The 22,690-nt window shown below is 43.8% G+C and overlaps 1 protein-coding gene across 5 annotated transcripts in view; it reads right to left on the bottom strand.

Annotated features, from left to right (window-relative positions):
• KIAA0586 (KIAA0586 ortholog) overlaps positions 1 to 22,690 on the bottom strand; it is a 152,607-nt gene that overhangs the window by 115,161 nt on the left and 14,756 nt on the right. For all 5 annotated transcript variants that reach the window (XM_061612453.1, XM_061612449.1, XM_061612451.1 and 2 more), the window contains 4 exons: positions 21,367 to 21,603; positions 10,650 to 10,815; positions 755 to 943; positions 67 to 187 (listed from right to left, as the gene is read on the bottom strand). In XM_061612453.1, coding sequence (XP_061468437.1) covers positions 67 to 187; positions 755 to 943; positions 10,650 to 10,815; positions 21,367 to 21,603 — 713 coding nt within the window. The remainder of the gene's footprint in view (positions 1 to 66; positions 188 to 754; positions 944 to 10,649; positions 10,816 to 21,366; positions 21,604 to 22,690) is intronic.

Here is a 22,690-nt window from a genome sequence, read left to right on the forward strand (position 1 = left end):
TACTGCTGGCCAAGTTTAGTTTTCATGATTTCAAGCTGATGGCTTTTTAACAAGAGAAATGCTTACTGCTCTTTTCCAAAACCCCATGGCATTACACTGTCAGTCCTTGGGTCCTTCCAAGAAGATGCTCTCTGGCTCAATGGGGTTTCTTGAGAATTCAGGATGTGCTCCAGGAGTCTCCCTCCACCTAGAAGAGAAAAAGGCATGCCATATTATAGCAAAATATATAATGCACACAGATTCAATACGTGGGATTTTTATTGGTTTCCCCTTCCAAAATGAATTCCATTTCTGTCATTTTAGAAATTCTATCTAGGCACCTGTGTTAACATTTGGCCCACTAATTTTTAAATACACAATTACAGCAGATCTTCTGTAAAAATGTTACTTGTTAAGACACTTTGGTGCAATACCGAAATGATCTGACCAATACTAAATTAATTGTAAAAAGTCACATGTGAGATTGCAGATAAAGCATTCTGAGCTATAATGAACAATCACTTCAGGTTTATTTAGATTAGAATAAAAGCCTAATGCACATTCAAGCATGCGAGATGTGTAAAAATGGCAAAGTCTAAGCGGTGCTCATAAAAACTACATTCTAATGCCAACTAGAAACAGACACAGCATCTAGGTAGGTGGGCCAGAATTGACATTTTTGTGGGGAAAAACAACCACAAGTGGGCAGCACCATGTCAACAAGGAAGAAGAGAAGCAGGAAGAAGAAAAGCATCTGAATCTTCCTGGGACTCACCCAGAGTTCCTCCATAAGTTGACTGTTGCACATTCTCTTTTTCTCCAACAGGCTGTTCTCTCTTTGACATTTTCTGTGAGATTTTAGCATCTTTAGATACTGGCACAGGAGCATACCTCCGTGGTGCTGGTGTCTTCAGAGGAGATTTCTGCCTTCGAATACCAGAGTTTTCAAATTGATGAGAACATGCTGGAAAAGAGATTTACCCATTAAAAGAATGTGTATTAAAAAGAGAGAGCCAGAAGTGAAAGAGGTAGTTAGGTCACCTGAATCATGCCAGAGTTGGACAAACAATTTCCTCAAGATAGAACCATCTCAATTTGTCAAACAGTGTATGAGAAATGATAACAGACGCCTTGCAAGATAGAACTGGGTATCTAAAAATAAGTAAGTGATGAAGTTCAACAAGAACTTGACCCAGGCAGTGCCTAGACTTCAATGCAACATCAGAAAATGGTGGGTTTGAGATTTTCCGTTTTTTTTTGAAATAGCTTTATTCATCATATCTGGTTGCAGACTGGCAACATTTGTGTGTTAGGAGGCACGAGGGAGGAAGTCGAGAGCCAGACCACGCTGAAGGGCAAGGATAAAGGAGAATGGAAAGTTGGACTTACCGTGAAGTGTCCTTCTGGTCAGTGGGGAGTGGAGCATACAGGAATGGGTTAACTCCTCCTGCAGGCAGGGTCAAACTGAAACAAAGTGTCAGTTGGCGGTCATCCATAAGGGGGAGGGAACCACCCTCTAACTGCCAGTCATGATAAAGCTGACCCGGTGAGGTTGACCACCTGGAAATCTTGAAAAAACTACGCAACATGCGAAACATAGACAGTAAAAGAACGTGGAACATTAGGAGACAGTGCAGGAGGTTGTCATGGGAGGCCCTCTCTGCACTATCCAGGTTTCCGCGCAAATGCGAATCGCCTATGGACCTCGGAGAGGAGATCCGACCCACCCCTGGCCTAGCCACCCCTGCAGGGTGGTTCTGTATGCTCCACTCCCCACTGACCAGAAGGACACTTCACGGTAAGTCCAACTTTCCGTTCTCGGTCAGTGGGTCGTGGAGCATACAGGAATGGGATATACCGAAGCAGTGAACCCCACATCCCTGGGGGGGATGCAGGGCTAGGCCACCAGTCTCTGAAGGACCCTCCTGCCGAAAGCTGCATCAGCGGAGGTGAACTTATCCACCTTATAACGCCTTATGAAGGTGGATGGCTGTGCCCATGTAGATGCCTTACAGATCTCCTCCAGGGAAGCCTCCCTGTGGAGCGCAGCCGGAGCAGCTGCTCCCCGGACTGAGTGAGCAGTGATGTCACTGGGAGGAGACCTGTCGGTCGCCCGATAGGCCATGGCCACACACTCCCTTACCCATCTGCTGATCGTGGAATGTGACACCTTCCGTCCCTGTGCCCCCTTTTTGAAGGAAACAAAGAGGGACTCCATTCTCCGGACAGATTCAGTCCTGTCTAGATAGATCCTGAGGATCCGCTTGACATCTAGTTTATGCCATTCCTTTTCTCTGGGATGAACAGGGTGTGGACAGAAGTTGGGCAAGGAAATCTCCTGCCCTCTGTGAAAGACAGAATTCACCTTAGGTAAAAAGGTGGGATCTGGGCGAAGCACCACTTTGTCTGTGTGAAACATGCAAAGCTCCTCCCGGGCTGATAGAGCTCCGATTTCTCCTACCCGTCGGACAGACGTCACAGCCACCAAGAACACCGTCTTAAGGGCGAGCAGCTTGATAGACAAAGTACGAGCTGGTTCAAATGGTGGAGAGCAGAGAGCTCTAAAGACCAATGGCAGGTCCCAAGAGGGAAACCTATGCAGAGCAGGGGGTGAAAGTGCCGACGCTCCCCTCAACATAAGAACATAAGAAGAGCCTGCTGGATCAGGCCAGTGGCCCATCTAGTCCAGCATCCTGTTCTCACAGTGGCCAACCAGGTGCCTGGGGGAAGCCCGCAAGCAGGACCCGAGTGCAAGAACACTCTCCCCTCCTGAGGCTTCTGGCAACTGGTTTTCAGAAGCATGCTGCCTCTGACTAGGGTGGCAGAGCACAGCCATCATGGCTAGTAGCCATTGATAGCCCTGTCCTCCATGAATTTGTCTAATCTTCTTTTAAAGCCATCCAAGCTGGTGGCCATTACTGCATCTTGTGGGAGCAAATTCCATAGTTTAACTATGCGCTGAGTAAAGTACTTCCTTTTGTCTGTCCTGAATCTTCCAACATTCAGCTTCTTTGAATGTCCACGAGTTCTAGTATTATGAGAAACGTTTTACTCTGGGGTGAGATGATAAAGGGACACCCCTTGGTGGGGAGAACACGGTCCTGAGCACCACCACCTGGCGTTTCACTGTGTTAGCGGCCAACCCCTGATCCAGACCCTCTCGTAAGAAATCTAGGATAATCCCAAGGTGGCATTCACTGTGCAATAGTTGCTTACGTCTGCGCCACCGACTGAAAGCCCTCCACGTGGTCTCATAGATTCTCTGCGTGGAGGGCCTGCGTGAGGCCAGAATGGTGCCTATCACCGTCCCTGAGAGATCTTCCCTCTTTAGAGCTTGCTACTCAATCTCCACGCGTGGAGTGGAAACCAGTCTGGATCGGGGTGGAGCAGGGGTCCCTAAGAGAGAAGGTCCTGTCTCCGAGGGAGCCTCCAAGGGGGTTCGGAGCTGAGGTCCACCAGATCGGAGAACCACAGTCGTCTGGGCCATTAGGGAGCTATCACCATTGCCTGTGCTCGGAGAGCCCTGAGCCGGCGCAAGAACCTGGTCAGGAGTGGGGGGGGAGAAGGCATATAGTAGACCCCGGGGCCAGGGTGCAGAGAGGGCATCCGCCTCCTGAGCCCCGGACTCCAGGTAGCATGATATGTAGCTGTTGACCTGTGCATTCACCTTGGAAGCAAAGAGATCCACGCATGGCGTCCCCCATCTCTGAGTCAACTTCCCTGTGGAGAGCCCACTCGCTCTGCTGTACCTCCTCCCTGCTGAGCCAATCTGCTTGGGTGTTCAGTGTTCCCTTCAGATGAACTGGTGTAATGGATGCCAGGTGTGTTTCCGCCCACCTGAAGAGGAGACTGGTTTCCCTCTGCAGGGAGCCCAACTTCGTTCCCCCCTGATGGTTCAAATGAGCCATCGTGGAAACGTCGTCAGTGCGTATCAAAATGTGGGCTTGTTGTAGAACAGGAAGGAAATGTAGGAGTGCCAGCCTGACTGCCCGGAGCTCCAACCAATTGATAGAGTGTACCCTTTCCTGTGCCAGCCATGTACCCTGTGCAAACTGAGTCCGACACGTCGCCCCCCATCCTGAGAGACTGGCATCCGTGGTGACAACAGTGACTGAAGGAGTCCTGAGGGGCAGACCTTTCTGGAGGTTGGGTAGATGGCACCACCAGAGAAGGGACTCCCTCATGTCTTTGGGGACAAGTATTAATCCCTTCCACCGATAAGCAATTTTGTCCTGGAAGGGCAGGAGAAGCCACTGTAACCCTCTGAAGTGAAACCTTGCCCAGGGTACTGAGTCCATCGCTGCTACCATTGAGCTCTGGAGCTTGGCCAGGTCGCTCAGCCAGACCTGCCTGCTGGTGAGGCAGGTGAGCAGTTGACACTGGAGCTTGGAGAGCCTGTCTTCTGACAGGAACAACTTGGCCTGCTCCGTGTCTATTACCACTCCTAGATGTTGAAGCCTCTGTGTTGGCAATAGGTGGCTCTTGGACGAGTTGATAATGAAACCGTGGTTTTCCAAGCAGCGAATGGTGCTTTCCACCCCCCGCCTCGCCCTCCGATGGAAGGGGCCCCGGATGAGAAGATCGTCTAGATAGGGGTACACGTGTACCCCCTGAGTGTGAAGGTGCCCCACCACCGCTGCCAGTAGTTTTGTGAAAACTCTGGGAGCGGAGGAAAGGCCAAATGGCAGAGCCTTGTATTGAAACTGCTGTTCTCCATGGGCAAATCTCAGGAAGTGGTGATGTTGGGGCAGAATCGGAACATGCAGATATGCTTCCGTGAGGTCTATTGAGGCGAGGATGTCCCCGGGTTGAATTGCCTCCACAATGGACCGGAGTGTCTCCATTTTGAATTTCCTGGGCTGGATGAACTGGTTCAGGAATTTTAGGTCTAAAATGGCCCTGAAATCACCATTGCATTTGGGCACCGTAAAAAAAGACAGAGAAGACCCCGACCCACGCTGATTCGTTGGCACCTGTTCTATAGCGCCTATGTCGATGAGGTGAGCTATGGCATCTAGGATCCTGTCTCTTTTCGGGGTCTCGCGCCATGGGGGCTGCCGACCACCTGTCCGCGGGAATGCAGGAGAAGTCCAGGGAGCATCCCTTTTTTACTGTGTCCAACACCCACTGGTCGGTAGTGGATGCTGCCCATGTCTTCCAGAAGAACTGTAGCCTGCCTTCGATTGGTAACCCCTTGAGGTCAGGATTGAGCCGGCTTGGGGTTGGGCTTAGGTTGGCAGTACCTACCGAATCTACTTCCCGTGGAAGAGTTCCTGTGTTGCTGTTGGGCAGCGCCCCAGGAAGCACTCCATGAGCCCCTGTCTGTATGGTGTTCCCATAAGCGGAAGAGGAAGCTTTTGGACGAAAGGACTGTCCTGGCTTCTTACGGAACTGCTTGCCCTCATTCTTTTTCTTAGTCATGGGCAAAGCCTTCTTCTTATCCCTTGTCTCAACTAGGTGGCGATCCAAGGGCTTCCCGAAAAGATGTCGTCCCACATAAGGAAGAGCAGACAGGCTGGCTTTGGAATGGTGATCCACCTCCCACTGCTTAAGCCAAATGTTTCTTCTGACAACCACCGCATGCCCTAGAGTGCGGGCTGAATACTGTAAACTGTCCATGGAGGAATCAGCCAAGAATTCCGCAGTCCTGGCCAGCTTATTAAGTCCCTCCCGGACATGCCTGGCGTTAGAAGGGACCTCTTCCATGAGCGCTCTGACCCATTTAATTGCAGCATGAGCCAGGAAGGAGTTAGCCGCTAACGCCCTCATGGCCAGAGCTGCTGCTTCATGAGCATGGTGGAGCGCTGCATCATTACGTCTATCGCTGGTGTCAGACAGTGATTCCCTTTCCCTGGGGATACCCGTTTTAGGGCCTAGAGCCAATAAAGGCTCGTCTATGGCCGGCACTTTCAGGCTGTCCATAATCGCAGGAGGAAGACTGTAGAGTTTTTCAGACAAAATGTGAGCCTTCTTCACTTTGGCTGGCTGTTCCCATTCCTCCTTGACAATGTCCTAGAATAGCTTGGAGAAGGGACTGCCGGGAAATGGCTGTCCTGACCTAGGGAAAACATCAGAAGAGCCTTGCTGCCCTTCATCCCCCACCTCTTTGTTGGGAGGGGCTTCTTTATGCAACTCCAATTGCAGGCACGCCATGGCCTTGGTAACCAGCACTGAATATATATTTGGCGAGTAAAGTCTCTTGTGCACCGAGGGAGGAGAAGCTTCACCTCTTTGGATAACTCCCCCTCCTCCCTTTCCAACTCCTCTGAACCGGAAGCTAGAGGTCCCTCGGCTTCTTGGGAATCTGGGCTAAGGCCCCTCCCTCTGTGGGAACTCCTAGATCGAGCACAGTGCCATTTACCGGAACCCCTAGATCTGTGGTTGCCCTTGCGTCTGGTCTTGCTGTTCATAGCCGTTGGGCTAGACCCAGAATTAGAGGAGGAGGACCATGAGTCTGAGCTCAAGGAAGGAGGAGGAGAGCACCTGTGGCCATGTCTGGGTCGCTTTTTTCTATGAGAGTGAGCCAGACGTTTGGCCAGTGAGGCCCCCACCTCCCTCATCATGGTTTTACTGATCCATCTCATCATGTAGGCGGAGAACCCTTCCTCAGCTTCCTGACACGTAGTCCTCTCATGGTGAGCGCTGTGATGCGTCCTTCCCTGGCTCTCCCTGTCAGGTTCCTACCTGCTCGTGGTTACTGCCTGTCTCTAGGCACCACCAGGGACTCCACCAGTCCGGACCGCTCTCTCTTATGATTTCTCTCCCCGCTCTAGCACAGATCTCAACAGATCCCCCTGCTAGGCAACCACCAGTAACGTCCCAATACTAGTATTCCCAGAGACTCTGAATACTGGTATTGTTATTCTCTTCACCGCTGCCACCATTTGTTACAGTTCCCCTTCAGCCTTGGTCATTACCTTACCCTCCCTTCTGGTCTGTGAAAACCCAGCCAAGGATCAGGCCTTTGGTAAACCAAATTAAGTATTTATTACAGATAACAATGCTAACAAGATTAACAAGATTTCTTCTTAAGGCACATAAGCATATGGTTTTACTCAATACTAATCCGAACTCCACCTCCCTCCTGATAAACAACTCTCTAAACCCCACCAAGCAATCCACTCTTTCTCTTCTCCCCCCAGATTCCACAATTCACCACCTCACATTCCCCCAGATTTACCTGTCATCCTTTCATTTATACTGTCAGCCATTTTAAACATTCAGCCAATCATCAAGCATTCTATTGCCTATTCACTCCCCCTCCTCTTTCACTACTTACCATGTATACTCTAAACAACCAGCACTTACCATATATACACTAATATATAGGAACATCACAAGCGCCCCCTACTGGACGCTTGGGCACCAGATGAGATGGCATACCTCCCGTGGCAGTGAGAGGTATCATGGTTCCCGCCACTGAAGCCAGAGTATCGAGAGGAGTGTCAAGCTGTTGCTCCCCCTCACTAAAGGACAGGACCTCCTCCTCCAAGGAGGAGTGATAAGCAGATGGTCTAGCCATTGCAGGCTCTCTCCTCCTTATTTATGATTAATATAAATATTTGGGGGGGGGTACCAGAATGCCCCCGGCTAATCCGTGAGGCACTGAGGTGATCAGGTAGTCGGAAAAAACACAAAAGCCGTTGTTAACGTTGTTCCTGCTGGTCTGCCGAAGGCGGGGGAAAAACGGGAAAATTAAACAGAGAGAGTCCTGTACAACGAGCGTCTAGCGTTAAGGCGAGTCTTTGGAGGCAGACATACTCCCCCCGGGTGGATTGTGGTCCTGTGCCGTCAGGGAGGGGTTGGGGAATTTATACCCGGCTACCGCCCTTGATCTCGGGGGGGGGGAGAACAGGCTGGCGGGGGTGCGTGTTTGCAGCCCATAAGCAGCAGGGGGCTCTCCAAGTCAGGCAAGGTCTGTACTATCCCCCAGCGCCGTGAATACTCACCAGCACCGTGAGGCGACGGAAGGACCTGGGAGCTCTCCTGGCTACTTCCCACCTCTGCGCGCAAACGTCTGCTGCCGAGACCAAGGAGGGGTCTGGGACGGCTCCCGGCTACCTCCAGCCTCTGAGGAAAGGCGAAGGGCTGGCAATTGCGATCCACCACCACCCGAGGCAAAGGAGGGGCCTGGGACGGTTCCCGACTACCTCCGGCCTTTGAGGGAAAGTGAAGGGCTAACGTGTGCGATCCACCACCGCCGCCCTGAGGCAAAGGAGGGGCCTGGGACGGCTCCCGACTACCTCCGGCCTTTGAGGGAAAGTGAAGGGCTGACGTGTGCGATCCACCACTGCCACCCTGAGGCAAAGGAGGGGCCTGGGACGGTTCCTGGCTACCTCCGGCCTTCCAGTGTGTCATCCACCGCTTCCGCTGTCCGTCTCTGTTTGGATGACGATGGAGGGGCTTGGGACAGATCCCAGCTACCTCCTTCTCCTCTGAGAAGCAGTGGAGAGCCTCAAGGACTCTCAGTGAACTTCCTCCTCAAATTAAGAGAAGGAAAAAACTTTTCTCCTCCCCCTCGTCTGACTTAACACTGACGGTCGGGGTAAGTAATAGAGAAAAATTTTTAGAAGAAGAAAAAAGAACTCTTTAGAACAACACTTTGTCACCCCCGTGGCCCTGAAGGACACGGAAGCATAATGGATGACTCTGTTAACTTGCTAGAGGCAGAGTCAAGACTGGCAGTTAGAGGGTGGTTCCCTCCCCCTTACGGATGACCGCCAACTGACACTTTGTTTCAGTTTGACCCTGCCTGCAGGAGGAGTTACCCATTCCTGTATGCTCCACGACCCACTGACAGAGGAGGCAGCAGTAGCAGAATGGAGCACTGCACTCGAGGAGCTACATGCCTGCAAAGAAAATAAACCATGGAGCCGCCACCGCCTTCAGTTGGAACAGGATGCCCAACAGCAACCAGAGTGGCTGGAGTCCCGGCAAGAATGGTGTCTACGGGCAGGACTCGCCCCTGCGGCAGGAGGCTGGCGTGCTGGTGCTGCCAGAGGGGCTCAACACCGTCAACGCCTGCAACCCCCTCACTAACTTCAGCATCCTGGCTACCGCCGCCATCGCAGGTACACCGTGGCTCGCCCTCATCCAGCGGGGCAGTGGCTGCACCTTCTCTGAGAAGATCAACGCATCCGCCAAGTGCGGGGGCTGCCACCATCATTTACAACTACAGTGGCAGGATGGGGAACAACATCTAAGCCATGACCCACCCTGCTTCTGCAGGACTGGCTGGTGCTGGGGAAAGCTTACTCGTATTTTGCCATCAGAGAAGCTGATCAGAAGTTCAGTTGAAGGTGTCGGACTTGCAAGTATAGAAGGAAAGAGAACCAACCCACAGCTTTGTTGGGGGTAGCCTGAGATGTTTCTGCTGCTCCAGGCACCTGCACCACCCTGTATTTTCATTGGAAGTTTTGTAATCGCTGTTTTTTTAATAATGTTATTTAATTTTGTAAATTGTATTGTTTTATGGATGTATTCCTGTATTTGTGTTTTTATTGTAAGCCTCCTTGAGGGCCTTTTGGCCATAAGGCGGGGTATAAATAGATAAATAAGAAGAAGAAAAAGCAGGAATCAGGGAACCTTTGGGCCTATAGATGCTGCTGAACTTCCATCAGCCCTAGCAAGTATGGCCAATGGCCAGGGAGGATGGGAGTCACAGTCCATCAACATCCGGAGGGCCAAAGGTTCCCCACTCCTGCTCTACAGAGTATAGTCTTACCATCTGTTTCATAAGTATTTAAAACAAATAGCACCTGCTACGTTGTGCTTGGTGACTGTTCTAAAGTCGTGGAATTATGGAGACCTACCAAAACCTAAACATGTTTCAGAAATCTTTTAATTTGGGAAATCTTGTAGTAGTCAGTAGAAAGCAAGTGAGGGAAGCAGGGTGGGTAGGAAGAGATTTCTGAATTTATGCCTTTTCAACTCCTTGTGTCCTCCAGCTTGGAGATTTCAGCTATTCACAGGAACAATATTCAGAACCTGAGGGGACTTTTCAAGAGCTATAGCTACACAAACCTCTCCATTACTTTTTTTACTACTATGCATTTCAACAAAGACTCAAGCACAGACATCAGAGCAATCCTTGGTGAAAGGAGGCTTAACCATCATTTTACAAGATATCTCAGTTTAGAAGCCATCATTTGCGGATGGCTGGCAAACGGGAAACCATGCTCTGAAGTGATTTTGCAAACCAGTTTGACGTTGGTGTCGTAGCTGTTGCTATACCACCAGAGGCTGCTACTCCACGAAGATCCAAATGAACTTATGAGGCTGAGAATACACAAACTGAAAGCAGACCAACAATCTTAAATTAGGGTTAACTTATTCTATGTCTGGAAGGTCACACCATGGTCTGGATTCTAAACTATGATTAATTTAAACCATGGTTTTGTGTGGTCTGAACTGAGTTGCCCTCAAAGCTACTAAGCAGACCTCTGAAGGCAAGAATGGCTCAGTCTTGCAAAGTTTTGCTTTGGGACATTAAACAATCCTAATCTTATGCCTGGTCTGCATTTTATGGAGTCTTAAGTAAAACTGACAAGAGCAACAAAACACACAATTTTAACAAGTGGAAAGATTTGCTGTATTACCCTTTGCTGCTTTACAGCTGTGTGTGATTTTATGTTAAGATGGAATTTAAGAAAACAACTAAATGCTCTCACCTTGTGCTGGCACGGCATTTGAAGAAGAAAAACCCTGCTGGCGAGTGGCGGTTTGGTCAGTAGGCGGCCTCCCTGCATTCATGGCATGCTTGGCCCCTGCTTTGGAAGTTGCTGCGTTGACAGCTTGGAAGCCACCCAAATTCAATGCCGAGCTAATTAAATGGGACTAGGAGGAAGAGGTTACAGTTTGAACAAGGGAATCACTTGGCAAGAACTTCTGTGCATACAAAGTCAGTATCAGTTGCAGAGAAAACATTGCAAGTACTTGCTCATGATCCTGCCTGTTGAAGAACATATGGCTGCCCCCCAAAAGCATAATTAATACACATCAGAAATAGATTCATCTAGCCTTTGAATTCCAAGATTTGCGTGACTGAAACTACCTGATGCCTCAGAATGGTTTTGTTGTGGAAATAAAATAATAAAAATGCCATGGCCTTATATGCCCCTTCCAACTCTACGATTCTATGATTTTATGTCACAATATTTTAAATTTTGGCTCATGTATTTCAAATATTTATATTTCCGAGTATTATCACTTCTCCCATTTGTTTTTTCTTTTACTTCTTTCCCAGGTTTGTTTGTTTCTGGATGTTATCAAGATGCTAAACATGGCTTTTGCTTATATTTATTGGTTTGATTTGTTTCCAATGCAAACAATTGGTTTTTTGTTTCAAAAAAAAGAAAAAAAAGGAGAGAGAATTGGGAGCTTCAGGGATGACCCTGACTCTACAGACTTCCCACATGGTCTCTAGCTTAGCCCTGGACACAAAGGACCTTCCTCCCTTTTATCGAGGACCTTCTCAGTAACGTTTCCCCATTTGTGGAATGCCTTCCCTTGTGAGGAGCATCTGTTGTCCTCAATATTAACATTCAGGAGAAATGTTAAAACATGCCTGTTCAACCAAAGCATTTGATGGCTGAAGGGGACTGTTTCCAGCAGCCGTGACATTATTAGCTGTGAGGACATTTGACCATTTTCAAGATTTACAAATGTTGTTAACTTCTTGAAATTTTAATTTGCATTACTTGGCTCTTTTGTTGTTTGCTGTCCTGGGCTCCTCTGGGAGGAACGGCAAGATATTTATTTATGAAATTTCTATTAAGAACATAAGAACATAAGAAGAGCCTGCTGGATCAGGCCAGTGGCCCATCTAGTCCAGCATCCTGTTCTCACAGTGGCCAACCAGGTGCCTGGGGGAAGCCCGCAAGCAGGACCCGAGTGCAAGAACACTCTCCCCTCCTGAGGCTTCCAGCAACTGGTTTTCAGAAGCATGCTGCCTCTGACTAGGGTGGCACAGCACAGCCATTCCTCCTCAGTCATTTTCTCCCACGCCAAAGACACAGCTGAGCAGCTCTTGGACCCCTCTTCACCAGTGTGAACAGCAACAGAAGCTTTATCAGGATTCTCTTCTGCAACTTGAGTGCTGATTCCAATGCACAGCCAAAGGGAGGGTCCTACCTTGTGTGTGTAAAGGAAGAACTGTGCCATATTTTCTGCTGTTGTGTCTCAGTGGGGAGTAAAAGGTTAGTTCAAGGGCCTTATGCCTGTTTCTCAGCTCATGTGGGTGAGTCCACAGGCCTTCTAGCTCTCAGTTTAAAATATGGCCTCTGCTTTTTTTTTTTTTACTTGTTGACCAGGGATGTACAGATTCAGATTGAGAATTAAAGAACACAACCTTGCCGCCCTGGGCTCCTGCTGGGAGGAAGGGTGGGATATAAATAAAATAATAAATAATAATAAATAAACTTGAGGGACGAAAGTGTTTCAACATGGGGTTTTTTTTGTTTAGAAAAGAAATACATACGATTATGCATGTGTTTTTCTCCCCATCTTATAAATACTAGAATTATAGAATCAGAGTTGGAAGGGGTCTCAAAGGCCATCGAGTCCAACCCCCTGCTCAATGCAGGAATCCAAGTTAAAGCATACCAAACAGGTGGCTGTCCAGCTGCCCCTTGAAGGCCTCCAGTGTTGGAGAGCCCACCACCTCCCTAGGTCATTGATTCCACTGTACTACTCTAACAGTTAGGAAGTTTTTCCTGAAGTTCAGTTGAAATCCGACTTCTTCTAACTTGAGCCCATTATTCTGTGTCCTGCAGTCTGGGACGATCAAGAAGAGATCCTGGCCCTCCTCTGTGTGACAAGCTTTCACATACTTGAAGAGTGCTACCATATCTTCCCTCAATTTTCCTTTCTCAAGACTACACATACCAATTCTTTCAGTCTCTGCCCATAGGGCTTTGTTTACAGTCCCCTGATCACCCTTGTCGCTCCCCTCTGAACCTGTTCCGGTTTGTCTGCATCCTTCTTGAAGTGTGGTGTCCAGAATTGGATGCAGTATTCAAGATGAGGCCTAACCAGTGCCAAATAGAGGGAATTAGTATTTCATACGATTTGGATTTTTACTAATATCTAGGGCCAGTGAAGCAGAATGGTGGAGGATTCAGGGCAGATTAAAGAAAGTACTTCTTCGTACAAGGCAGAGTAAACTGTGGAATTCACTGTTACGCAATATAGCAACGGTCTCCAATATGGAGAGCTTTAAAAGAGGATTAGGCAAATTCACAGAGGACAAGGCTATCAACTAGCTACTAGTCACAATGGCTGTGTTGTAACTCCACTGTTGAAGGTTGTATGCCTCTGACAGCCAGTTGCTGGGAATCACAAGTGGGGAGAGCACTACTGCACTCAGGTCCTGCTTTTGGGCTTTCCATAGGCATCTGGCTGGCCACTGCGAGAACAGAATTCTGGACTGGATGGGCCACTAACCTGATCTAGCAGGCTCTTATTATGTTCTTAAAGCACTTAAAGTACCATATGTACTTTTAAAAATTCTATAACATGGGGTGGGCAGAAGGTATATTGGGATCTAGTGGTATATCTCTAGGAAATTTCCTGTAAATCAACAAGGATTTTGACTCTCATTTGTTTACTAATAAAATAACCCCTCCCCCCAATACTACTGAAATGAAGAAAGAAACCAGGAGGGGTGTTGGGAGGTAACCAGGAGTGGATTTTTGTGTGGAAGAACTGTGAGCCCAGTTACTCAAAACGTATTCAGGAGCTCAATATTCTTTAATTCTACTGGAGACTTCCCGGAAGGAGTGCTGGCTGGTGGTTGTCTCTGAGGGAGCTCTGCCTCAGAGGAAGCTTTTTTCAGGTTAAAAGCCAGCCAAGAGGAATCTTGGACTGGCTTAAATGTTCTCCAAGGTATAGGAGAACCGATCAGATTTTCCACAAGACTTCGTTGAGCTGTCGGCGGCTGGAATTGATCAGGAAATCCCTGAGATAAGAAGGCATGCCGATCGGCTGAAGACGGAGTCAGGATTTCCACGCAAGCTGTACTGAAAAAAAGCGAAGCGTTCTTTTTTTTCTTCTAAAAAAAAAACGTTCTTAACCAGCGAGCCTACTTCTGTCTAAATCTTATCATTTGGCTTAAATTACTACAATAAAAGAGATTTGTTTACGAACCAGCAACTGAGAAACCTGGGTGAGTCATACTTTTTCTCTTTTAAATATAATTAAGGAAGAAAGAAAATGTAAACAACTTATATACTTTTTTTACGACAAAAAGCTGGCCTGAATTTGGAGCTTTAAAGTTTAAAAACGGATGAGAGGTAATTATTATATTTTGGACTATTTTTCTCTTTGGACTATTTCTTTTTGGACGAATCTGCTGCTCGTATATGTTACTAATTGCTTGGTGTTGGGAACCAGAATTGTTTTGCATTCTTGGATGTAGATAAAAACTGTGCTGTGCTGGCTGGATTTCAATAACAGGCCTGGAATATTAACTTTTTTGTTGGTGGAGGAAAAAAAAAGAAATAGACTGCCTCTAGGTTTTGGAACAGTGATTAATATCAGAAATTAAAGGCTTCTCTTGAAAATGACAACTAAAAAAGCAACTAAGGCCCAGGAGCGAAGAGGTTCTACTGATCCACAGGAAGGGGCTATACCCCCAGATATGTTTCAAATAATAATGGAAGGGATTAATGATATAAAACAGGATATGAAAACTGAATTGACAGATATAAAAAAATATATTAAAACACAAGTGGATGAGATTAAAGGGACAATTGGGCAAATAAAGGAGGATGCAAAAAACACTAAAGAAAAGGTACAAATCTTGGAGAATAGAACAGATATATTAAATCTGGAATTAGAAAAATTTTTGGATTATATGGCTGTGATTGAAATGAGAAATAAAGAACATTGTTTGAGATTCCGTGCAATTCCTGAGGAAACAGGTGAAGACATCAGAGATAAAATTGTTAATGCTCTAGCAAAATTTCTGGATTTGAATGAAGATCGGATGAAATTTGAAATAGACAAAGTGTATAGAATTAATTCCAGATATGCAACAATGAATAAAATTCCAAGAGATGTGCTTGTTCATTTTATAAAGAAGACAACCAGAGATATGGTATTACAGCAACACTTTAAAAATACCTTTAAAATTGATGGTAAGGAAATACTGGTGATGAAAGAAATTCCTATTAGACTTTTACGTAAGAGAAAAGAATATGCTTTCTTTACAGAGAAACTTAAGCAACGCAAAATTCAATTTAGATGGGATGTTCCAGAAGGAGTGAACTTTACATTCAGACAACAGAAATGTAGATTGAATACTGTTCAAAAAGGAAGGGACTTCTTGAGAAAAGCTTCAAAAGATATGGATGAAGATAAACTCAAAGATATGGATATAATTCCTGGGGAACAAAGTCAACAAGATATGCGGAGGAAGGGAAGGAAGATGAGGGATTAAAAGGAGCATCAGGCACATTTTAAAATACACGCTTAAAGATGGATTACAAATATCTAACTTGGAATATAAATGGAGCCAATACGGCGCAGAAGAGAAAGAAAGTGTTTCATTATTTGAAAAAATTAAAATTGGATATAATTTGTTTACAAGAAACTCATATTAAGAAGAAAGATTCCAAATATTTGATTTGTAAAAATTTGGGTGAAGAATTTATTTCGGCTGGACCAAAAAAAAAAAATGGAGTTGTTCTCTACATTAACCCACAATTGCTTCCTAAATTGGTATTATTGGATGATAGTGGTAGATTTGTGGGGGTCGAAATTACTCTACAGGGTACAAACATTTTGATAGTGGGTATTTATGCCCCCAATGAAGATAAAACAAGGTTTTACACAGGACTTATGGAAAAATTGTCAGAGTTTTCATATGACCATTGGTGCGTTATGGGTGATTGGAATGGGGTAATCTCACCAAAAATTGATAGGCTTTCTGAAAAAGTATCAAAGAGACACAGGGTAAATTACCGAAGATTTGCTTTGAACTGATGGAACATTTAGAATTGGTGGATACCTGGAGATATATAAATGATAATGCAAAGGAATTTACTTATTTTTCAGAAAGACACAAAACATTCTCGAGGATTGATATGATTTGGATGTCTAAAATTTTAGTGAAGGACACTTTTAAAATGGATATATTACCAAAAACTTTTTCGGATCATAACCCTGTGATATTAACTTTAAAAAAGAAAAATCTTGGATTTAGATGGAGACTAAATGAATCTTTATTACAGAATGACAAAGTAGTACAAGAATGTAAGAAGAAATTAAAAGAGTTTTTTGAACATAATTTACATAAAGGAACAAGTGAAAATATCGTTTGGGATACAAGTAAGGCATTTATGAGGGGATATCTTATTAAATGTAACTCTGAATTAAAAAAAAAGAAACAACAGAAAATGCAATTAATTTTGGAAGAAATAAAACAAAAAGAGGAAGAATTGAAAAAGAATCCAACTAAAGTTTCTATTGTAAATCAAATCAAAATGTTACAGAAGCAAGTATCAATGCTGACAGTTAGAGAAATTGAAAGAAAACTAAATTTTGCTAAACAAAGGACTTTTGAATTTGCAAATAAACCTGGGAAATGGTTAGCATATAAATTAAGAAAAGAACGTCAAAAAAATATCATTTTAAAGATACAAGAAGGAGATGAGACGTTGACAGATAATGTAAAAATTAAAAAGATTTTTCATCAATATTATTCAACATTGTACAAATGTCAGGAAATTCCATCTGAAAGAATAGAAGAGTATATATCTAAACAGAATTTGCCTAAAATTACAGACTTTCAGAGACAAGCTATTAATGGTCCTATTACGTCAAGAGAGATATCTGAAGCTATAAATAAAATTAAATTAGGAAAGGCACCAGGACCAGATGGGTTATCTGCAATGTATTATAAATGTTTGGAGGAAGAACTCTTACTACCTTTACAGTCTACAATGAATCTTATTCTGCAAGAGGGAAAGATACCGGATAGTTGGAAAAATGCTAATATAACATTAATACCTAAAGAGGAGCAAGATTTAACTAAAACAAAAAATTATCGACCAGTATCTCTATTGAATAATGACTATAAAATTTTTACAATGATCTTGGCAGAAAGATTGAAAATAATATTGCAACAATTTATTCAGGAAGATCAATCAGGGTTTTTACCTAAAAGACAATTACATGACAACGTCAGGAATGTCTTGGAATATTTAGAACAACGAAATGATAAACAAGCAGCTTTGATTTTTTTAGATGCTGAAAAAGCATTTGATAATTTGAATTGGAAATTTATGTTCCAGGTTTTGGAGCAAATGGATTTTGGAGACAATTTTATAAAATGGATTAGATCGATCTATACATCTCAGAAGGCTCAGATAATTGTTAATGGAGATTTAACGGATTCATGTGAAATACAAAAGGGTACAAGACAGGGATGTCCTTTATCTCCCCTTTTATTTATTCTGGTCTTAGAAGTGCTGCTTAGAGATATAAGGCAAGATAAAAGAATTTCGGGATTAAAGATAAAAAAAGAAGAATATAAATTGAGAGCATTTGCTGATGATTTGATAATTGTACTAGAAAATCCTTTGGAAGGAATTAATGTATTGATGGACAAATTAAAAGAATTTGGACCATTAGCAGGATTTAAGATCAACAATCAAAAAACAAAGATGTTGGTGAAAAATTTAACTTTAAGGGAACAGAAAGAGTTAATGGACAAGACAGATTTTACAATAGAGAAAAAGTTGAAATATTTAGGTATCATTATGACAAATAAAAATTCAAAGTTGTTTCATAATAATTATGAAAAATTATGGACAGAGATTAAGAAAGACTTGCTAAGATGGGATAAACTACAACTGTCATTAATGGGTAGAATATCTGTGATAAAAATGAATGTATTACCGAGAATGATGTTTTTGTTTCAAACAATACCTGTAATATCCTCTGATTTACCTTTTAAACAATGGCAAAAAGATATCTCTAAATTTGTATGGCAAGGAAAAAAACCAAGAGTTAAATTTAAACTACTACAAGATGCCAAAGAAAGAGGAGGACTGGGATTACCAAATATGAGACTTTATTTTGCTGCCTGCTGTTTAGTCTGGATAAAGGAATGGATTTTATTGAGGAATAAAAGACTATTGGATTTGGAGGGCCATAATTTGAAGTGGGGATGGCATGGATATTTATGGTATGACAAAGTAAAAGTAAATGTAGACTTTAACAATCATTTTATAAGACGTCCTCTGTTGAAAATATGGAATAGATATAAACCAAGGTTTTATTCGAAAATACCATTATATGTCTCAAGTCAAGAAGCGTTTTATAGAAGAGAAATGGCTGGAAAAGAGAAATGGTTAACTTATCAAGAACTATTAGAAAATGTACATGGAGAATATACAATGAAAGAGAGAGAACAACTGACAAAGGAAGGATATAGTTTTCAATGGTTTGCCTATTTACAATTGTTAGAAAGATATAAAATGGACAAGAAAATGTATGGGTTTGAAATAAGTAAATCTGATTTTGAAATAGGATTGTGTACAAATGATGAAAATATAATTGCGAAAATGTATAAACTCTTATTGAAAATGGATATGGAGGAAGAACAAGTAAAAGAGTGTATGGTAAAGTGGGCAAAAAATTTTGGTCATAACATACAAATGGATCAATGGGAAAATATGTGGAAAAAAGGTTTGAAATTTACACTATGCTATAATCTTAAAGAAAAATTTTATAAAATGATGTACCGTTGGTACATGACTCCAGAAAAGTTATCAAAAATGTATAGTAATGTTTCTAATGTTTGTTGGAAATGTAAACAACAAGAAGGATCATTTTATCATATGTGGTGGTTATGTAAAAAGGCAAAATCATTTTGGGCACAGATAGGTAGGAAGATGCAAAAAATTCTAAAGATAAATATTCAGTCAAAACCAGAATTTTTTTTATTGGGTTTTATGGATAAACAAATAGAAAAGAAATATGGAAGAATAATATTATATATGATTACGGCAGCAAGATTATTATATGCACAAAAGTGGAAAATGGAATCAACACCAACAATGGAAGAATGGCTATTGAAATTAATGGATTTAGTAGAAATGGACAAATTGACATGTTTACTTAGAGAAAAATCGACAGATACATTTCTTAAGGAATGGAAGCCTCTTTTAGACTTTTTGTTGAAAGATCAAAATAAAATGATGATACTGGGATTTGACGATTAATTAAGACAGCCTACGGAGAAAAGGGACTCTGTATGTATACATTAAGGGACAGGTTTGATGTATATTATATACTTATAGCTGATCTGCGACAAATCGGAAGTCAACTATTTTATTTTCATTTTTTGTTGATGTATTGTTATGTTTTTTTGACTTTTGTTTGTTTTTGGAAAAATTTGAATAAAAATTATTATATAAAAAAAAAAAAAATATTCTTTAATTCTACTTGTATGTCCTTTGTACCTGGCTCTGCCTGATGGATCTTGGAGTCCTAGTACAAACCAATGTAGATCCTGCAAGCCTAAAGGCTGCCCACTCCTTACAGCCAGTGCGATGCAGTGGTTACGGTGGGCCTTCAGCCTGATCTAGCAGAACTCTTAACGACCAGGACAGGGCACAACTGATCTATTTATTTATTGACTTATTTATTAGATTTATTAGTCGCCCATCTGGCTGGTTGTCCAGTTACTCTGAGCAACGAACACAAAAAAACATACAAATACATTAAAACAGTAAAATCTCAACCAAGAATAATAAAAACCTAACCCTCCCCAAAGGCCTGCCTAAAAAGCCAGGTCTTCAAGGCCCGGCGGAAGTTCATCATAGCAGGGGCATGGCGAAGATCGTTTGGGAATTCCACAAGGTGGGGGCCACAACCGAAAAGGCTCTCTCCCTAGTCCTCACCAGTCTTGCTGCTTTAATTGGTGGGATAGAGAGAAGGCCTTGTGAGGCTGATCTTGTTGAATGGCATCCCTGATGAGGCTTGAGGCATTCCCTCAGATAGGCTGGGCCAAAGCCATGTAGGATTTTAAAAGTCGGAACCAATACCTTGAATTGTGCCCGGAAGACAATTGGTAACCAGTGCAACTCCTGCAGCACTGGAGTGATGTGATTTCGCCAGCGGCCGCCCTTAATTACGCGAGCCGCCGCATTCTGTACCAGTTGCAACTTCCGGAACATTTTCACCTATATTGGCAAACCTACTCAGACATATAATTTAGTTACTTACACCCATTTTAAACTTTTTATTGATTTTATTTATAATAAAGGATTTATGTATTTATTTTTAACTTGGCTACAGATTTTAACTGTTTTATTCCCAATTTTATTTGTATACCACTTGGAGAACTCTTTGATCAAGCAGCCTATAAATCTTACACATAAATCATGTTTCTCAGGGACTATTCAATTGTTGTCAGCCTCTACCTGGCACGAGATCAGAAACAGACCTTGGGCTCAATTCAAGCTCCCTCCCTGTACTTTGCAGTAAACAGAGGCACTAAAGTGCTGGATCTTCCAATCAGCGAGTTATAGGAGAAAGACTCTACCTGCCTTGCAAGACGGAGTACCAACTACGCATGAAATTAAATGCATCCTTACACTTAACTTGCATGTTTCTTAAATAAAAAAATAGACACTCCTGAAAGGACAGGGATTAACCCTTTCTTACACTGCTGTGCTCCTAAAGAAAGCCACTCCTCTGAAGCCACTCTTTCCACCTGGAGGGAAGGTCCCACTGGCACTCCTATGAAGGAGCAGGTTACATCAGGACTGCTGCAGGGGAGTAAAGAGTTAAACTCCCCATCACTCACTAGCGAGCAGCATTCCGCCCATGCAGTAACTGCCATTTCCATTTAAAAATGTGCACATTAAATGCAGAAGTGCAGTTAATGTCACATCTAGTTAGGTCCTGTATCCGCCAGGTCACTGTATCCACCTCATTAGCTTAAAACAAATTCTTCCTTCAGCCCAGACACAAACCTTTCTCTTTTACACTTCACTTTTAATGCTGCATTCCTATGTATCTTGTGGGTTTGATCCTGAGAAAAGCATGTGGAAGGGGGTTGGCAAAAGCTGACCCCCCTCCCCCCAAAAGCCTTTCCTGAGGGTTGGGGGACTCTGCTGAATAGGGTGGGACCAGTGTAGTCAGCTTCCATCAGCCTCCATTTATGCACTTTTTCAGGTATGCAACCCTAGGTTGTCAATATGCACAGGTCATAAGGCCAGAACCACAATGGGATCCATGGAGGATCAGCATAAAGGCACAGTAAAGCAAAATAAGTTCCCTTAATGCAGTTACACTTTAAAAAAATATGTAGTGAAGTGTATAAAATAATCTTGTCAAATAAAATACCAACGTTCTGTATTTTTCTGCCAGTACCTGAATATTCATTTGCTGCTGCTGCAAGTTTTCCAGATGCTGAATTCGCTGCTCCATGAACAAATTCCTCTGTTTCTCAAGATCACTGACTCTTTGCTGGCAAGGAGGCCTTTCAAGCTGTTGAGCCTTCAGATTGACTTGCTGCTCTGCAACACGCTGCAGCTGCTTGTCTGTCTCCTGTAACTTGTTCAGCATTTCGGAAACAGAGCTCACTTTTGCTTCCAAGTCACTCTGGACCTGACGGGAAAGATACAAGTCAACATTTGAGGAGCTGTGAAGGCCAGGCCTTTGCCCTCCCAGCCATAGATGGTTGCATTTTGGTCACAAACGAATTATACGGCCACAAGAGTGGCTGTATAATATAGCCAGCATGGATTTTTTGCATTCCGCAATGTTAAATCGAAAATACCCCCCTGCCATTCTGATGCTTCCCATAAGCTCATTTCAAAATAAAACCTTACTAAACTTACAGTCCTGAACTCAGAAACGCTTGCTTAACAACCCTCTCAATTTTCATGGCGATACACAAAACAGATTCAGAGAGAATCAAGATTTCAAAGTGTAAAAAGAGAGAGAAAAACCAGACCCTTTTTCGACGTTTTTCCTGTCAGGGTTCTCACTTTAGACAGTCATGGTTTCCCTCAGAGAATCCTGGGAAGTGTAGTTTGTGCAGGATACTGAGAGAAGACTGCTATTCCTCTGACAGAGCTCCAGTGGCCAGAGTGGTTTAACAGTCAGCTGCTCTGAATGACGCTCTGTGAGGGGAAAATGGTGTCTCCTAGCAACTCTGAGCACCCTTCACTAACTACACTTCCCAGGATTCTTTGGGAGAAGCCATGACTGCCTAAAGTGAAATAAAGGTCTGGTGTGGATGTGGCCAGGGACAGCTTTGGTTTAATTCGGGTGGGATGCTACATCTGCCTGCTGTAGAATAAAAAGGTGGGGGAAACCATGCAAAAGAATGATACTATTCACAATGTTTTCCTTTTGGAAAGGAAAGAGGCTTCCCGTATACCCAGCGCCCACCCATCCAATCTCCTCCCCTCCACCTTCCTCCCTCCCTCTCTCTCAGGTCACTTTCACCTATCCTAAGCATGATTGCACAGGAGTAAATCCCACTAAACTCAATAAGCATGCAAGTGACCAAACCTGCCCTCCCCTCCTCTTCCCTCTTGCCCCTTTCCTCTCCCTTCCTTCACCCTGCCCTTCCCCTTCCATTCCCCTATGGTCAGTTTTACCTAACCTAAGCATGTCTGCATGGGAATAAATCCCATTGACCTCAATAAGCACGCAAGTGACCAAACCTACCCTACCCTCCTCCTCC

Source organism: Rhineura floridana, chromosome 2, assembly GCF_030035675.1.
Source record: "Rhineura floridana isolate rRhiFlo1 chromosome 2, rRhiFlo1.hap2, whole genome shotgun sequence".
In the NCBI taxonomy this organism is placed as follows: Eukaryota; Metazoa; Chordata; class Lepidosauria; order Squamata; family Rhineuridae; genus Rhineura; species Rhineura floridana.